The 16,915-nt window shown below is 35.7% G+C and overlaps 1 protein-coding gene across 1 annotated transcript in view; it reads left to right on the plus strand.

The window, feature by feature from the left end:
- The window catches only part of FGD3 (FYVE, RhoGEF and PH domain containing 3), a 157,599-nt gene that overhangs the window by 102,586 nt on the left and 38,098 nt on the right, over nt 1-16,915 (plus strand). Inside the window, exons 2-4 of the mRNA XM_058171188.1 lie at nt 6,404-6,529; nt 11,489-11,660; nt 12,742-13,336. Of these exons, the coding sequence (XP_058027171.1) occupies nt 6,404-6,529; nt 11,489-11,660; nt 12,742-13,336 (893 nt within the window). The remainder of the gene's footprint in view (nt 1-6,403; nt 6,530-11,488; nt 11,661-12,741; nt 13,337-16,915) is intronic.

Genomic DNA, 16,915 nt, shown 5'->3' on the forward strand with positions numbered 1-16,915 from the left:
TGGATTTTATTCTGCTGTACACCGCCCTGAGTCCTTCGGGAGAAGGGCGGTATAAAAATCAAATAAAATAAATAAAAATAAATAAACAATGTTACCTGATGGGATCCAGAAAATGTGCTTTCTCTGTTGTTGCACCTGCCCTCTGGAATAGCTTCCTCCCAGAGATCCATATGGTTCCCATACTGACCTCATTTAAAAGGTCATTAAAACATGGCCTTGGATTAGAGTGTGTGGTGAGCCTCTTATAGGATAATGTATATTAAGCTGGACATTTATTCTCTTCTGGATGTGCATCTTCTTTCTTATATGGTTTCTGTACAGTTTTTATTATTCTAAGCTGCTCAGAGTCAAAATTGGAGTCAGCTCAGAATTATAATCTGAGTTCAGCAGTCTTATACATTTTAGATAGACAGGCAGATAGACTGACAGACTGACTGACAGCCAGCCAGAGTGAGTGCATTGTAGGATTTTTTGATTGATTTGGAATTCTTACTAAATGGTTGCTGATCTTATTTCCCAGTTTGTAAATCACCTTCAATTTTTTTCTCCTTGTTCTGTGACATTAAATTGCACCATTAATTCTGGCTGTTTTAGTCTGGACTGCCCATTTGTGTGTGCATTTAATTGTTTTAATTGTTTTCTGGATTTTAAATGTCAACTAGTGTCTCATGGACACTGCTATAACAAATGTAATGAATTAAATATATCATTTATTATTTATTTATTTATAAGTTTTTATGGTGCCCATCTCCCTACAAGCTGACTCTGAGCAACATAAAAACATATCATCCGTAGTTCTCCTTACTAAGCTAAGAGTAACAGGAAGATAGAGGATTTTCATCGTTATTTAAAAATAAACAATTTACAGGTTGCACTCTGTGAAGGAAAAAAGTATTACCTAAAACAGGGTTATCAAACTCATGGCGTCACAGTGGCGTCACATGACATATTGGGTCTTTTTCCCCCTTTGATAAACTGGGCGTGGGTGTGATTCATCCAGCCTGCAGGCCATGAGATTGACAGCCCTGATCTAAATATTATTGTTCTACTTCACACAGAATTCCAACGGAAACACCTGCCAGGTGTTTGGGTCTTTGGTTATCTGAGCTAAGCTGTCTGGTGTCTGTTTTGAACTGAAGGTGGGTGATGCACCGACTAGAGAATAGCATCAGAAACACCGCCACCAAATGAAAGATTATATTAATATCTTAAGAGTTAAGTGATACAGTTTAAAAATAGGGAATAGTTTATATTGCTAACAATCTGACTAGCAATAAAGTTCAGCCAACATATAAAAGTATCCATTATGTTGTTATTTGTATGTAGGGAAATATTTCTGATTCTTCCTGTGGTTAGCTAACCCAAAAGATGGTACTGTTTTAATTAGAAATTTCAAGGATCTTAGGATGTTCCAATTCAACTGGAATTCAGTAAGGGGGTTGTCCTTTTAAATTGTTTCAGAGTGTGATTGAAAGTTTAGAGGGAAAAATTCTTAATAGTAAAATTAATTTGAAAGTAGAACCTGTTATACCACATTTCAAACAAGGGCTAGACAGCCAACTCTTAAGAATGCCTTATCTTGGTTGCCTAGCAGAGTTGAGATTTAGTGGTTTTAAAGTGTTTTTTCCCCCTAAATCTGTGACTCTGTTAGTAATCCAAACCAATATTGTTTGGATTATTGATTTCTGATTTAAATTACCATAGTTTAGTAACTAACTATTGTATAGTTTCTGGTTAAAGTATATTGCTGTTTTAACTGACACTTGAATTGCTATTTTATGCCATGTGCCTATTTGTTGCTGTCAGCTCTGTCTTTTATTATTAAGATTGTAAACCTATGGCAGAGATTTTCCTTATTTCCGTAATAAAACTTGTATGTTTTAAATAGTATATCTTTGTAAATAAGTAACAAGTAGCAATGTGTATGCAGAGAATGTACAAAAATAGGTATAAGAGGAGGTGAATTTTTAAAAAATATAATGTTGCTTGCTTTTAGTTTTCACTTAAGATGTAGGTGGTGACTCTTGAAAAGGAAGTGGTTTAATATAAATAACTGGAACTTTAGTGAATTCTGCCTTACACTTTTTAAAGCAACATTTAACCTTCTCATGAATAGACAAATTTAGTTTAATGTAACAAAAGAACAAGGCATATAACAATATACAAGGCACATTCAACATAGTGCCTTCCCAACATGCTGAGTTAGGAAGGAAGGTTAATTTCATAGTGTACAATATACACATAGTATACAGTTTTGTTCTGATACACATGGATAGCACATACGTTTTGAATTGTTTTGGACATCATAGGTTTCTCATATTTTAGATATCACACTGGGAAAATAAGTACTCTTTGCATAGGCTTTCAATTCTGCAGCTTCTAGTGAATAAATACTGCAACAAAATAGCAAGAATAAAACATGGCATGGCTTTTAATGAATTATATAGTAATTTCAGTATTCCACTTTCTTGAATACACACTATGTCAGTCTTAAATGGTAGCATGTGGCAATAGTATGCCAATTTGCTAGGTGTTCTATAGAATAACAATATTAACAAGGTATAATAGTGTTGAAATAAAATTGAAATAAATTGGCATTTGATTGTGCTTGTAGGATACTGATGAAAATATGTCAAAACAAGCCAGCACTATTCTGACCTTCAGAATGTTTTGTTCTCTAAGGCATAGGTATAGCTAAGGCTGGTATTATCTCTTCTCCGTGTTATTAAAAAGCATCATAAGAAAGCCTCAAGGTGACCTATGATTGGTGGTAGAAATCAGGATCTTTGCATCTATCTAATGGCAACTATGAAAAGTGTACGGCTGTGATTTGGAATGTGAGAGACATAAAAGTGCACATTAACTAACATACAAAATGAAATGAAGAAAAATAGCTTCCAGTATGTTGTCTGTAAAGCTAAGAGAAGGAAAGTATAACAGAACTGAATGAAGGTGGATTGATCTTGTATACTTAAGTTTACACAAAAACTGATCTTGAAAATCAATAAAATATAACCCTGACCTGACCTGACATCCATATTAAGTGCCTGACTCAGTGCTTAAGGTGTCATTAACTAACAGCTGTGTGAAAAAGCACTGTTGTGATTACCTTCTAAAATACCATTAAGGAGGGTATTTCTGAAAGTAAATTCTTTCTCCAGGATGGAATTTAAGCTAAAAAGCAATGTGCCTACTATGTGGGGTACCTACTCTCAACATCATCATTCATGATGAAAACATCATATATGTTAGTTTTGCCTGAAGTAGGCAATCTTTGAATAATCAGCTCTTTGAATTGTATTCAGAAACCTATTCACTGCCTACAAACCAGTGTTAAATGATAGTGGAGATTCTTACCTGCCATAGAATGGCTCTACATTGTACCAAAAAAAAGTAGCTTCCATGCAATCCTTGAAGGAATCCTATATAGAGATAGAGGAAGATGGAAATGAAGGTATAGGTGTAAGTATGAAAGGAAGGGCTGAATTATAAATTGATGTCACATGAATTGGCATCATCTGTTGTCTGGTGGTAGCAATTCATAAGTTAGTGAAAGTTACATATTACCTTTCAGTGAATGGTGAAATATTGAGCTTCCTAATAGAGTGAAAAAAATTACGTTAAAGGGTGACTCAGAAGTATGTGGCCTTTCAGTGATCGGAAACATGAAGAAAGATGCTAGGGGTGGAATGATGAAGTGGCAAAATTTGTGACTGAGGGAAAAAAGTAGGAGAATGGTAGAAATCCATTGTGAATAGAATACATAGAATAGCAAATGTAAAGGAATTTTATCATTCTGGGAATGAAAGGAAAAGTTTCTAAAATATTACAGAATATGAAGAGATGGACATTTGTACATTATCAAATAAATGATTACTATCTTACATTACTAAAGAGCCATAGTAGCGCAATGGTTAGAATGCAGTATTGCAGGCAAACTCTGCCCACAGCCGGGAGTTTGATCCTGACCAGCTCAAAATTGACTCAGCCTTCCATCCTTTGAGGACCCAAATTGTTGGGGGCAATATGTTGACTCTGTAAATCACCCAGAGAGTGCTGTAAAGCATTATGGGATGGTTTCTAAATGCTATTGCTATCTTCCTCATGAAACTAAGACTCGAAAAGAGAAGTAATGGCAATAACAAGACTCCATTCATGGTAGTCAGTGATAAATGAGTCCCTCTTTGAAGAAATGGTAAAAAAAACCAAGTAAATGAGGGTTCATATACCCAGTTTCCAAGATTCTGTAACCTAACCCATGCAATAAAGCAAACTGTAGGGTTGTCCAACACCCGTGTAGCACAAGTCAATTACGCCTTAAAGAAATAAGAAGAAATTAAAGAAATTAAAGACGGAATTAAAGAAATTCGGTCTTGCTGGACTGGCTTGAATTTTTAAATTTTTTTAGCGTATTTTATGGGTTTGAAATTTTTATTAATTTTAGGGTTAATTGTATTTTAAAATGGGGCCAAATTGAATAAGTTTTTTAATGTTTGTTTTTAGTATTGTATGCTTTGTTGCTGTATTTTATTTTGGCTGTAAACCGCCCTGAGTCCTTCGGGAGCAGGGCAGTATACAAATTAAATTATTATTATTATTATTATTATTATTATTATTATTATTATTATTATTATTATTATTATTATTATTATTATTATTATTATAGCACATTTTCCAAATAACATGCAATTGCTGTCATGAAGCCCTGAGAAAGGAAATATTTGGCTTAAGAAATTACCATCAGGTACATGACCATGCACGTATGGAAAAAAACATTCAGTTTTTCCATTCAAAACTGAAATGCTGGACAGCTTTAATCTATAGAATAGAATAGAATAGAATAGAATAGAATAGAATAGAATAGAATAGAATAGAATAGAATAGAATAGAATTTATTGGCCAAGTGTGATTGGACACACAAGGAATTTGTCTTGGTGCATATGCTGTAAGTGTACACAAAAGAAAAGATACCTTCATCAAGGTACAACGTTTACAACACAAATGATCATAGGGTACAATTTAACACTTAATGATACAACACTTAATGATAATCATAGGGTACAAATAAGCAATGAGGAACAATTAATATCAATATAAATCATAAGGATTACCAGCAACAAAGTTACAGTCATACAATTATAAGTGGAAAGAGATTGGTGATGGAAACGATGATAAGATTAATAGTAGTGCAGATTTAGTAAATAGTTTGACAGTGTTGAGGGAATTATTTGTTTAGCAGACTGATAGCCTTCGGGAAAAAACTGTTCTTATGTATAGTTGTTCTGGTGTTTTTCCAGTTGTTCTGGTGTGCAGTGCTCTATAGCGTTGTTTTGAGGGTAGGAGACATACACAGTTTATGTCCAGGATGTGAGGGATCTGTAAATATTTTCACGGCCCTCTTCTTGATTCGTGCAGTATACAGGTCCTCAATGGAAGGCAGGTTGGTAGTAATTATTTTTTCTGCTGTTCTAATCCTCTGAAGTCTGTGTCTTTCTTGTTGGGTTGCAGAACCAAACAAGACAGTTATAGAAGTGCAAATGACAGACTCAATAATTCCTCTGTAGAACTGGATCAGCAGCTCCTTGGGCAGTTTGAGCTTTCTGAGTTGGCGCAGAAAGAACATTCTTTGTTGTCCTTTTTTGATGATGTTTTTGATGTTAGCTGTCCATTTTAGATCTTGTGATATGATAGAACCTAGAAATTTGAAGGTTTCTACTGTTGATACTGTGTTGTCTAGTCTTGTGAGAGGTGGAAGTATGGATATATACTTATATATCCATATATATATATATCCAACCCATACATACAGCAGACAGACACCCACTATGAAGATGTAGCACGACCACAAACATGAAGCCAAACAACAGCAATGCAGCTCACCAGCTCAAATCCCCCTGGAACTCAGACTAATCTGAGCACAACCAAGCCCCCACCCAAACAGGACACACCCCCAGCCAATCAGAGCATAAAAAAACCCCCATCCAATCAGAGCACAGCCAAGCTCCCACCCAATCAGTTCAAACCCCCACTAGCAGTTAAAAAGAAACAGCTGCAATCACACATTGCTCCCAGAAGCACGGTTGAAGCCTGAAGATGACGAATGAGACTTCGTCAAACGCCGCCAAGACACTTCTAATTTTACACGGAGAAAACCCGAATAACCAAAGACACACACACACATATACATACATACATACATACATACATACATATATATATATATATATATATATATATATATATATATATATATATATATATATATATATATATATATATATATATATATATATATATAAATTATTTATTTTAGTATCACTCTTAATATTGGCTCAACTGTTGAATTACAATATCAAAATAAAATAAATAAAAAATTAAACCATAGTTCTTTATTTTATTCCAGGTTGTCCTTCTGCTTTTCAAATCAATGGTCACATTAAGTCAAGAACAGTGCTGGAAACACGTGGTGAGTTGCAACACAGTGAAAGAAAATCCCAGTTGGCTAAGAAATACCTATTAAGACCCCAAGGTTTGTATCTGTGTCCTTCTTTATGAATGTGATTTTTATGTCATGCTTTAAAATACATACACTGAAAGATGCAGTTACAGTCATCCATTAGCTGGCTCTATGTAGTAGTATGAACAAGATAATATAGATGTATTATATGTATGAGGGCCATCCATAAAACCGCATGCACTCTTCCTCTCCCGATAGCAGCCATCCTCTTCATTGTACTTGTACCAGCCACTTATATATATATATATATATATATATATATATATATATATATATATATATATATATATATATATATATGTTTTCTGAGGTTTTCTGTGTTTATAGGTCTTGGTTATTCGGGTTTTCTCCGCTTGCTCCCAGAAGCACGAAGCTGAAGCCTGAAGATGACGAATGAGACTTCGTCAAACGCCGCCAAGACACTTCCAATTTTACGCGGGAGAAAACCCGAATAACCAAAGACCTCTATATATATATATATATATATATATATATATATATATATATATATATATATATATATTATTTATTTTTGTATCACTCTTAATATTGGCTCAACTGTTGAATTACAATATCAAAATAAAATAAATAAAAAATTAAACCATAGTTCTTTATTTTATTCCAGGTTGTCCTTCTGCTTTTCAAATCAATGGTCACATTAAGTCAAGAACAGTGCTGGAAACACGTGGTGAGTTGCAACACAGTGAAAGAAAATCCCAGTTGGCTAAGAAATACCTATTAAGACCCCAAGGTTTGTATCTGTGTCCTTCTTTATGAATGTGATTTTTATGTCATGCTTTAAAATACATACACTGAAAGATGCAGTTACAGTCATCCATTAGCTGGCTCTATGTAGTAGTATGAACAAGATAATATAGATGTATTATATGTATGAGGGCCACCCATAAAACCGCATGCACTCTTCCTCTCCCGATAGCAGCCATCCCTCTTCATTGTACTTGTACCAGCCACTTGTGCATCATCCTCCACCCAGCACCAGCTACTTACCTGAGCAGCAGCCTGTTTAAGAGCTGCCAGGAACTTGCAAACTCCTACCAACCCAATTTACTTTGCTTATTGGAAGCTGGTAGGAAAATGTGACAAGGTTCTCACTTAACAACATTCAATTGTTGTTTAATAATAACAGCCAGAAGTGCTAGGATTGCCATTGTTAAGCAATGCGGTCATATGTCATGATACTTTATAACTACATCATTTAGCATTGTGAATTGTAACTTGGGGATTATCTTCTGAGCATGTGTAAAATTCCATTTCATACATGCATCAAATATCCATGTGTAAAATCTCATTTATGCTTAATGGATGTTCTGTTTTAATGAATACTCCTTCCCTCCCTTAAATTGAGGTAAACATTTTATTTCTTCCCATAATCCCTCATTTAATAGGTATCCCTGCAGAGTATAAGAAAACTCTTCCAGAAAAGTAGAATTTATTCCCCAAACAACATGGCTTCCCAAATTAAATTAAAATGAGCAAAATCTCATGAGATTTTGTATTATTTCCTGGGATGGGGAAATCAGCCATTGGGCGAGAAGTTTCTTTAAATCTGTACATCTCTATTTTGGTGCAAATATGTTCTGTAAATCATATTTAGATGAAAATATTTCAGTATTGTTTCAGTAAATGGCTAAATCAAATGAAATTTATCAAGAAAAACAGGCTGCTAATCCTTTAGCAATATGCATTTAGGCAAGGAGACAGAGTAGGACTCCACACAGATTATATTGTATATATTCTATATGGACTACAAATCTTGATCAAGGCAAAGCAATAGATGCAATTTACATAGACTTCTGTAAAACGTTTGACTCAATGGTACATGATAAACTTATTTATTTATTTATTTATTTTGTCATAACAATATATGTAGGTATCATACAAAAAGATTATATAATATATAAACACATATATGGATAAATATAAGGAGGTATAAGCATATATGTATATAGGAAGGAGAAAAGAAAAACAATAGGACAGGAACGGTAGGCACGTTTTGTGCGCTTATGCACGCCCCTTATGGTCCCCTTAGGAATAGGGTGAGATCAATAGTAGAAAGTTTTAGGTTGAACTTCTCTTGAAACTAAAATCCTACAGCATCTCAGGACTCCTCCACAATTGGATAATAGCTTTCCTGTCAAACAGACAACAAGTGGTCAAAATTGGCCTGTTCCTGTCAATAGCGGCGTTCCCCAAAGCAGCGTTCTTGGACCAACACTCTTCATATACATTAATGATCTCTGTGACCATATTATAAGTAATTGTGTTCTCTTTGCTGACGATGTCAAACTATTTAACACCACCAACAATATAGCTACCCTTCAAAAAGACCTTGACTTTGTGTCAGAATGGTCAAAAACTTGGCAACTCCAAATCTCAACCAGCAAATGCTCTGTCTTACACATTGGAAAAAAGAATCCGAACACTAAATACAAGCTCTATGGACATTACCTTACAGATGACCCCCACCCTGTTAAAGACCTTGGAGTTTTCATATCAAATGATCTAAGTGCCAAAGCCCACTGCAACTACATAGCAAAAAAGGCTTTAAGAGTTGTAAACCTAATCTTGCATAGCTTCTTCTCCAGAAAGATTACACTACTAACCAGAGCATATAAAACATTTGCTAGACCAATTCTTGAATACAGCTCGCCTGTCTGGAACCCATACCTCATTTCAGACATTAATACAATTGAACGTGTCCAGAAATATTTTATAAGAAGAATTCTCCACTCCTCTGATTACAGCAAAATACCTTATGCCACCAGACTTGAACTCCTGGGTTTAGAAAACTTAGAACTCCTCCGCCTTCGACATGACCTGAGTTTAACTTATAGAATCATCTATTATAATATCCTTCCTGTTGAAGACTACTTCAGCTTCAACTGCAACAATACACGAGCACACAATAGATTTAAGCTTAATGTTAACTGCTCCAATCTTGATTGCAGAAAATATGACTTCAGTAACAGAGTTGTTAATACTTGGAATACACTACCAGACTCTGTGGTCTCTTCCCAAAATCCCCAAAGCTTTAACCAAAAACTGACCTCACCCCATTCCTAAGAGGTCTGTAAGGGGCGTGCATAAGAGCACAAGCGTGCCTACCATTCCTGTCCTAATGTTCCATTTCATTATATCCAATTAATATAGTTATTACATACTTATGCTTATATATACGTTTATATATCGTATAGTTATTTCATGCTTATGCTTATATATACTGTTGTGACAAATAAATAAATAAATAAAATATTTGTCACTGTGTCTCTAAATACTTACTGTACTTTCATTCTTAGTTACTTTTACCTTATGAAATGATGACTCCCTATGAATATCTCTGTGTTCTGAGCAGAGTGATAGGACACAAAAAATCATAACAATGTGTCAACAGTACATTTTAATGATATCATTTGGGTTCCAATGGAACCTCTGTATCTGACCTAAAGATCAGTCCAGCTCAGTCGGCCTTGGGACTCATCAGCCCATCAGTTTGATTTTCAGTCCAAGCAACTTCTCTCATTAGTGACGGACTTTGATGGGGACTTGTTCAGTTTTTCCACACTGCTGGGAATTCAGACTGTTGATCCTAGTACAGTTTGGTTCTCATGTTTAGGCTTCAACTCTAATTATCAAGTACACGCTTCTTGCTTTTAGCCTTATTGAATTCTTAATAACCTGTTGGATTGCAAACTCTGACCTCAGAGAGATTCTGACAGTAATTTCTATTGACAAGAGATTGGCATTTTCAACCATATGTATTGTGAAGACCTTGGTACTGTGGGTGATAATTAAGGAGAAGTAGTTCTCATTCTAATATTCTATCTCTGCTTTCTCATTAGCTTTTGTTATTATTTTGATTTTTTTTAAAAAAAAAACCCAGCTGTCTTTTGTTCTTGCCCCTCCTTTTGTGTAAATATCTTCTTTAAATTCCAACTAAGTCTGTTGTTTTCCAAACTTAAATTCTGAATCCCTGTTCAGTTCACTTACGTTGCCCTTGTGAAGTGGAATATACTTTGACCAGATTACATAAAAACAAGACATAATTTTTTTAATGTCTCATTTGCACAGCATACACCATTCTAAAATTTTGAATGCTTAGCATTTTTTCCCCATTAAGCAGGTCAAACCTGAATGAAACACAGGTATTGCAGAGACAAATAATTGCCATTAATTCTCCTAAGTCACTTTTTCTGTTTCTAGTTGAAGGATCAGTTAAAGTTGCTTTCAGCTGTAAAGAACAATGAAAAACACATGACCTTGTTGCTAGGGGTTACTGCTTGGAGGCTTTTAAAAAGCACTACTTACTTGCAAGCAGGGTGAGAATTTCACATGGTTTGCTCTGTTTTGAAAAAAAAAAAAGACCCACACTGTGGGACTGAAGTGCATATGTGCTTCATTGTTCTCTTCTCCCCCTTTAGAACAAGCAGCAGTACATGGCCAGTGCTTTTGTCACAGTAATGTGTTCAAGACTGCAACAAAAGAGGAAGAATATTTAGCATATTGGGGGGGGAAGGGAAAAGGAGAAATGATGGGCTGTTTTTAATTTTCCCTTTGAGGTTCCAGAAGAATGAGCATTGGAGGATTAAAAAAATATATATTTGAAATATTCCATGGCTTTAAGGTAATCATATTCGAAGTGTTGGGTCACCACTTCTTCAAATGTTCAGCCCTGCGTTAACAAGTATGCTAGAAGTTTTACTAATTGCAATGTCTTTGCACACTGTATATCCTGTTTAGCAACCAGGAAGTGGTCACACTTGTTCTGTCAGAGTTAGAAGATACTAGCTTAACATGAACTCGTACCACTTCACTTAAAACCAGTGTGCTTATACCTAATGTTACATGGCTTCAACTGTTGAAAACGAACAAGTGTTTCCAGGAGCACTTGACTTTTGTTCTATATTAGCTTTAAAGATGAAAAAGACTTTACTTTGGATTTTGGATTTTTAGTACCTCCAAAACCTGTTCATCTTCAGCCTGCTGGACAGGAGAAGATTCCTCCAGCACCATCTAGGCCTTTACCAGCAGATCCAAAGTCTTCAAGAACTCAAGTGCCTGAAGGAGAAGCCACACATGCCTCAGCAGATATAAGCAGGCTTATTGAAAAATTTGAAGAGATAAGGTAAGGGTGTTTGGTTAATTTTCCTGTAGAATCTCTTCATTTAAAAATGTTTTTTTTAAAAAAAAGCTACAATGAAAGGGGAATAGCTGAGGCATACAGTCCTTAAATACAGAAAATGGTAGCGGTTTGATTATAATAGTGACAGTTATTATAATAGTTACTAAACTGGGTCATTTTAAGCCTGGTGGGATGACTGAAACCTATCTCACAATCAATGGAGGTTTTTTAAAAAATGTGGAATACTTGTTTTCATATAAGCAAAAGTGATTGACTTAACACTTTTTAAAATTCTTAATATATAATGGGTTGTAATATTGATGAGTGGCCAGCCAAGAGTTCATGATAATATATTTCTGTATCCTAAAAGTATGTTCCTGTTTGATCTTTTGTTGCTATAGTTTGCTTGAACTACAGGGGTTAGGCATTCTTTTTATCTTATAAAGAATACTTATTTTAAAATTGACAGACTTGTCAGAAAACTGAGACGTTATGAATATGTTTATTTTATAAACGCCTAGGAAGTGGAGGTTTGTCATGATAGCATAATCTATAGATGCTGGGTTTTGTTTTTGTTTTTGGAAGCTAAAAATACATGGTCTAACAGCTAATTCCACCGAATGCATTGACTTCCTCAATATAGCTCTTAAGATTCTAAAAAGCCAAATTGTGGCTTTTATTTGTTCCTTATAAAAACTGAAAACTGTGAGTTAAAATATATTTTTATGAATATTCATGGCAAGGTTCAGATATTCTAAAAAAAGTATAATGCTTTTTAGCTATATTAATTCAAGGCAAAGAATGAGACTTAGAAAAACAACCAAATATATTTTGGTGCTCATGTAGAAAATTCAGATTCTGTCATTACATTGGTTTAACCAAACCACTAAAAATTTTCTTTTAGTAATACTTTAGTAATAAACCACTTTCCCCAATCCAAAATTAGCGGTGGTCCTGGAAACTTAAAAACTTGGTACCATAATCTGTGATAGATTGAAGATTACTTCAATTATTGCTTCTTCACTGTCTATATGAGGTCCTAAAATCTGCCATATCAATAACCTTGAAACTTTTTCATTTTCAGGCAGCCCACACATGTTGGTCAAAGAAATCATATTAATTTAGTTTTTAAGATGGAACAAGAACCAGATTCTCCTGAACAGCATTGCCCAATCGTCTATGATTTGGTGGCTCCCAGCACTTCAACAAATGAAAATAAAGAGCTGGATGAGAGTGGGCCTAACATCTTGTGTAGTCCTGAAGTGTCTAATACAGACCTAATGAAAATTAAAGAACTAAACATAGATGACACCACAAACACTGAAGATTCTACTAATGTGCCCATCAGCAAAGCATCTGTGGCAGTGCATAGCCATAAGGACACATCCATTGAGATGAATAGCAATGGCAAAATCCCTAACAGGGATAGTGGAATAGACAGTCCTTCTTGTAATATAACAGGAGATAATTTTCCAAACGAGGAAGCTACAGAACAGAAAAAAACAACAGGAACTGGAGATCTAGCTGAAATGGACAATGGCAAAAAACCTGTCCTATTTTCTGCCGGCGAACAGAAGAGAGACTCTGTTCAGGATGAAGACAGTGATATAGATGAGGGAAGCAGTGAAGAGCCAGAAATAGCAGAAATCTCCAAGCTGGAATGTGTAGATGTTAACAAGGTACTTTTTTTCAACTTCTGCATTGCTGTTATAATGCTACTACTTTCTGTTTGGGACTTTTATTTCCAGCACATTCTAGCATACATAAAGTTACATTATACTGTCGTACATAGTGTATGGGCTTAGCTCAGTACTTCTTACTACTTGGCTACTTGTGAGTTGTTGTTTTTTTTAATCAAAGCCTAGTTCTGATCAATGGTGAAATCCATTTTTTTTTACTACTGGTTCTGTGGGCATGGCTTGGTGGGCCATGTGTGGCAAGGGAAGGATACTGCAAAATCCCCATTCCCTCCACACTCCTGGGGAAAGATATTGCAAAATCTCCATTCCCACCTCAGCTAGAGGTGGCATTTGCCAGTTCTCTAAACTGCTCAAAATTTCCCCTACCGGTTCTCCAGAAACTGTTAGAACCTCCTGAATTTCACCCCTGGTTCTGATACCATGTTATTAGCTTCCCTTCTCATTCTTTACTAATTCCAGTCAGTATTTTTTGCACATTCTGTGTATAAGTGGCTTTTAGAAATAAAATATATAAGTATTATTGACGAATACATTTAAGAAACATGCATATAAGTAGACTGTTAATAAAATTCTTGTGTATGCCCTGATAGTAATAATAATACATTTCAAAATTTAAGAATATTTAAGAAAAAAAGACGTTAGCAAATTATTTGCTGGATGTCTTTTGTTTTCTCTGCTGTCTAATCTTTCTTTCATACCTAAATGATGGTAGGTCAATTTCCCCTTTTTTTTCTAAATAGTTCCAACTTCTGTTTCGGTGTTCGGGTTATTTTTTGTCTGGTATTTTAGGTGTCTTAAAGCTCCTTTAAAGGGTAAGAACTAAGTTGTTCAGAAATTGGCTACGAAGAAAGCTTGATAAATGGCTGCATTTACTGTCATTTTAGCATAGCCATTTATTTGGCCTTAAAGACATGACATATTTTTCCATCAGAGTTAGTATAAGTAATTCATGAGCATTAGTTTAGGAAGTAAGTGTTTCTGTATTCATATACACCAACTTTTACACCAATCAGCTTATGAATATGACTCAGAAGGCCTATAAACATTGATTTTGATGCTGTGGTAACCAAGGTAGTATAATAGTGGTAATTAAAGCAAAACTTGGAAACTATTCTAAACATTACAACCTCAGAATGTGTGTTCTTGCTTTGAAGCTCTTAATGCACGGTGGCAAATCCTAAAATTTTCAGTTACATCATCAGTCATGTCTTTTTTGTAATAAATAGCTTGTATTGCATTAACTGAATTATTCTTAAGGCAATACTGCCCTTAGCATCAGAGGGCATTGTTTATAGAATAGAATAGAATAGAATAGAATAGAATAGAATAGAATTTTATTGGCCAAGTGTGATTGGACACACAAGGAATTTGTCTTGGTGCATATGCTCTCAGTGTACATAAAAGAAAAGATACGTTCATCAAGGTACAACATTTACAACACAATTGGTGATCAATATATCAATATAAATCATAAGGATTGCCAGCAACAAGTTATAGTCATACAGTCATAAGTGGAAAGAGATTGGTGATGGGAACTATGAAACGATTAATAGTAGTGCAGATTCAGTAAATAGTCTGACAGTGTTGAGGGAATTATTTGTTTAGCAGAGTGATGGCCTTATTATTATTATTATTATTATTATTATTATTATTATTATTATTATTATTATTATTATTATTGTTATTTAACTATAAATATATGTGGCAATGTACATAAAATGCTGACTAATTTTATTTATTTCAATTTATATGGCTACCCATTTTAAATCCATGACTCTGGGTAGCTAACAATAATTGAAAACACCAAACAATAAAAGTTAACAAAACCCATGTAACCTGTAGCTGAGGTAAAAGCCAAGACAGGTCAGCACAGCACAGGGTTAGGCACACCGCTTGATTTTAAAGTCCGCTGGGGGAAAAAACATGGCTTTAAGTTCTTGGAACTCCAATAGAGTCAGGACCAATCTAATTTCTAGGGCAGGTTCTCAGCCTCAGCAAAATTAAGATATATGGACTTCAACTCCCAGAATTCCCCCAGCTGGTGCACCCTAATAGTTGAGACCATGAGCATATCCTTTTTGCTGTGTCTAATGGAACAGGTAGACATTTATTTATTTATTTATTTATTTATTTATTTATTTATTTATTTATTTATTTATTTATTTATTTATTTATTTATTTATTTATTTATTTATTTATTTATTTATTTATCTATCTATCTATCGTATTTTTATACCGCCCTATCTCCCTAGGGACTCAGGGCGGTTCACAGGCAGATAAAAATGTACAATAAATACAAAATAAAACATTAATTAAAAAACTTATTCCAAATGGCCAAATAATTAAAAATGACAGTATACATAATAAAACCCATTAAAACCAATTTAAATTTAAAATCTAGTCCAGTCCTGCGCAGATAAATAAATGAGTTTTAAGCTCGCGGCGAAAGGTTCGGAGGTCAGGAAGTTGACGAAGTCCTGGGGGAAGCTCGTTCCAGAGGGTGGGAGCCCCCACAGAGAAGGCCCTTCCCCTGGGTGTCGCCAGACGGCACTGCCTGGCCGACGGCACCCTGAGGAGTCCCTCTCTGTGAGAGCGCACGGGTCGGTGAGAGGTATTCGGTAGCAGCAGACGGTCCCGTAAATAGCCCGGCCCTATGCCATGGAGCGCTTTGAAGATCGTTACCAAAACCTTGAAGCGCACCCGGAAGGCCACAGGCAGCCAGTGCAGTCTGCGCAGGAGAGGTGTCACATGGGAGCCACGAGGGGCTCCCTCTATCACCCGCGCAGCCGCATTCTGAACTAACTGAAGCCTCCGGGTGCCCTTCAAGGGGAGCCCCATGTAGAGAGCATTGCAGTAATCCAGACGAGATGTCACAAGAGCGTGAGTGACCGTGCATAGGGCATCCCGGTCTAGAAAGGGGCGCAACTGGCGAACCAGGCGAACCTGGTAAAAAGCTCTCCTGGAGACGGCCGTCAAATGATCTTCAAAAGACAGCCGTTCATCCAGGAGGACGCCCAAGTTGCGCACCCTCTCCATCGGGGCCAATAACTCGGCTCCAACAGTCAGCCGCGGACGCAGCTGACTGTACCAGGATGCCGGCATCCACAGCCACTCTGTCTTGGAGGGATTGAGCTTGAGCCTGTTTCTCCACATAATCAGGGAGTGATAGGCCCTCAAATAACCCAGTTCCATTCATGAAGCATTGACTACTACTACTCAGCTGTATACCAGCTCATCTTCTCTGGAAAAGATTTTATGCTGCAAAGATAGGAATAGAAAAAAATCTAACTCTTACTTTTAGTACCTTTATGTGGAAAATTAAACAGTTTCTCCATTTTTTTTTTTTTACTCATTTGTTTCCTTTATTTGTCAATGAAGATTCTCAGTCATCCAAGTCGTGGTTATCCGAAAGGTGCTTTTTCAAGAGGCAACTAGATTTTGTTCTTCCTTGAAGACGTTTCACTTCTCATCCAAGAAGCTTCTTCAGTTCTGAAGCTTCTTCACTCAGAACTGAAGAAGCTTCTTAGATGAGAAGCGAAACATCTTCAAGGAAGAACA

Source organism: Ahaetulla prasina, chromosome 2, assembly GCF_028640845.1.
Source record: "Ahaetulla prasina isolate Xishuangbanna chromosome 2, ASM2864084v1, whole genome shotgun sequence".
Classification (NCBI taxonomy): domain Eukaryota; kingdom Metazoa; phylum Chordata; class Lepidosauria; order Squamata; family Colubridae; genus Ahaetulla; species Ahaetulla prasina.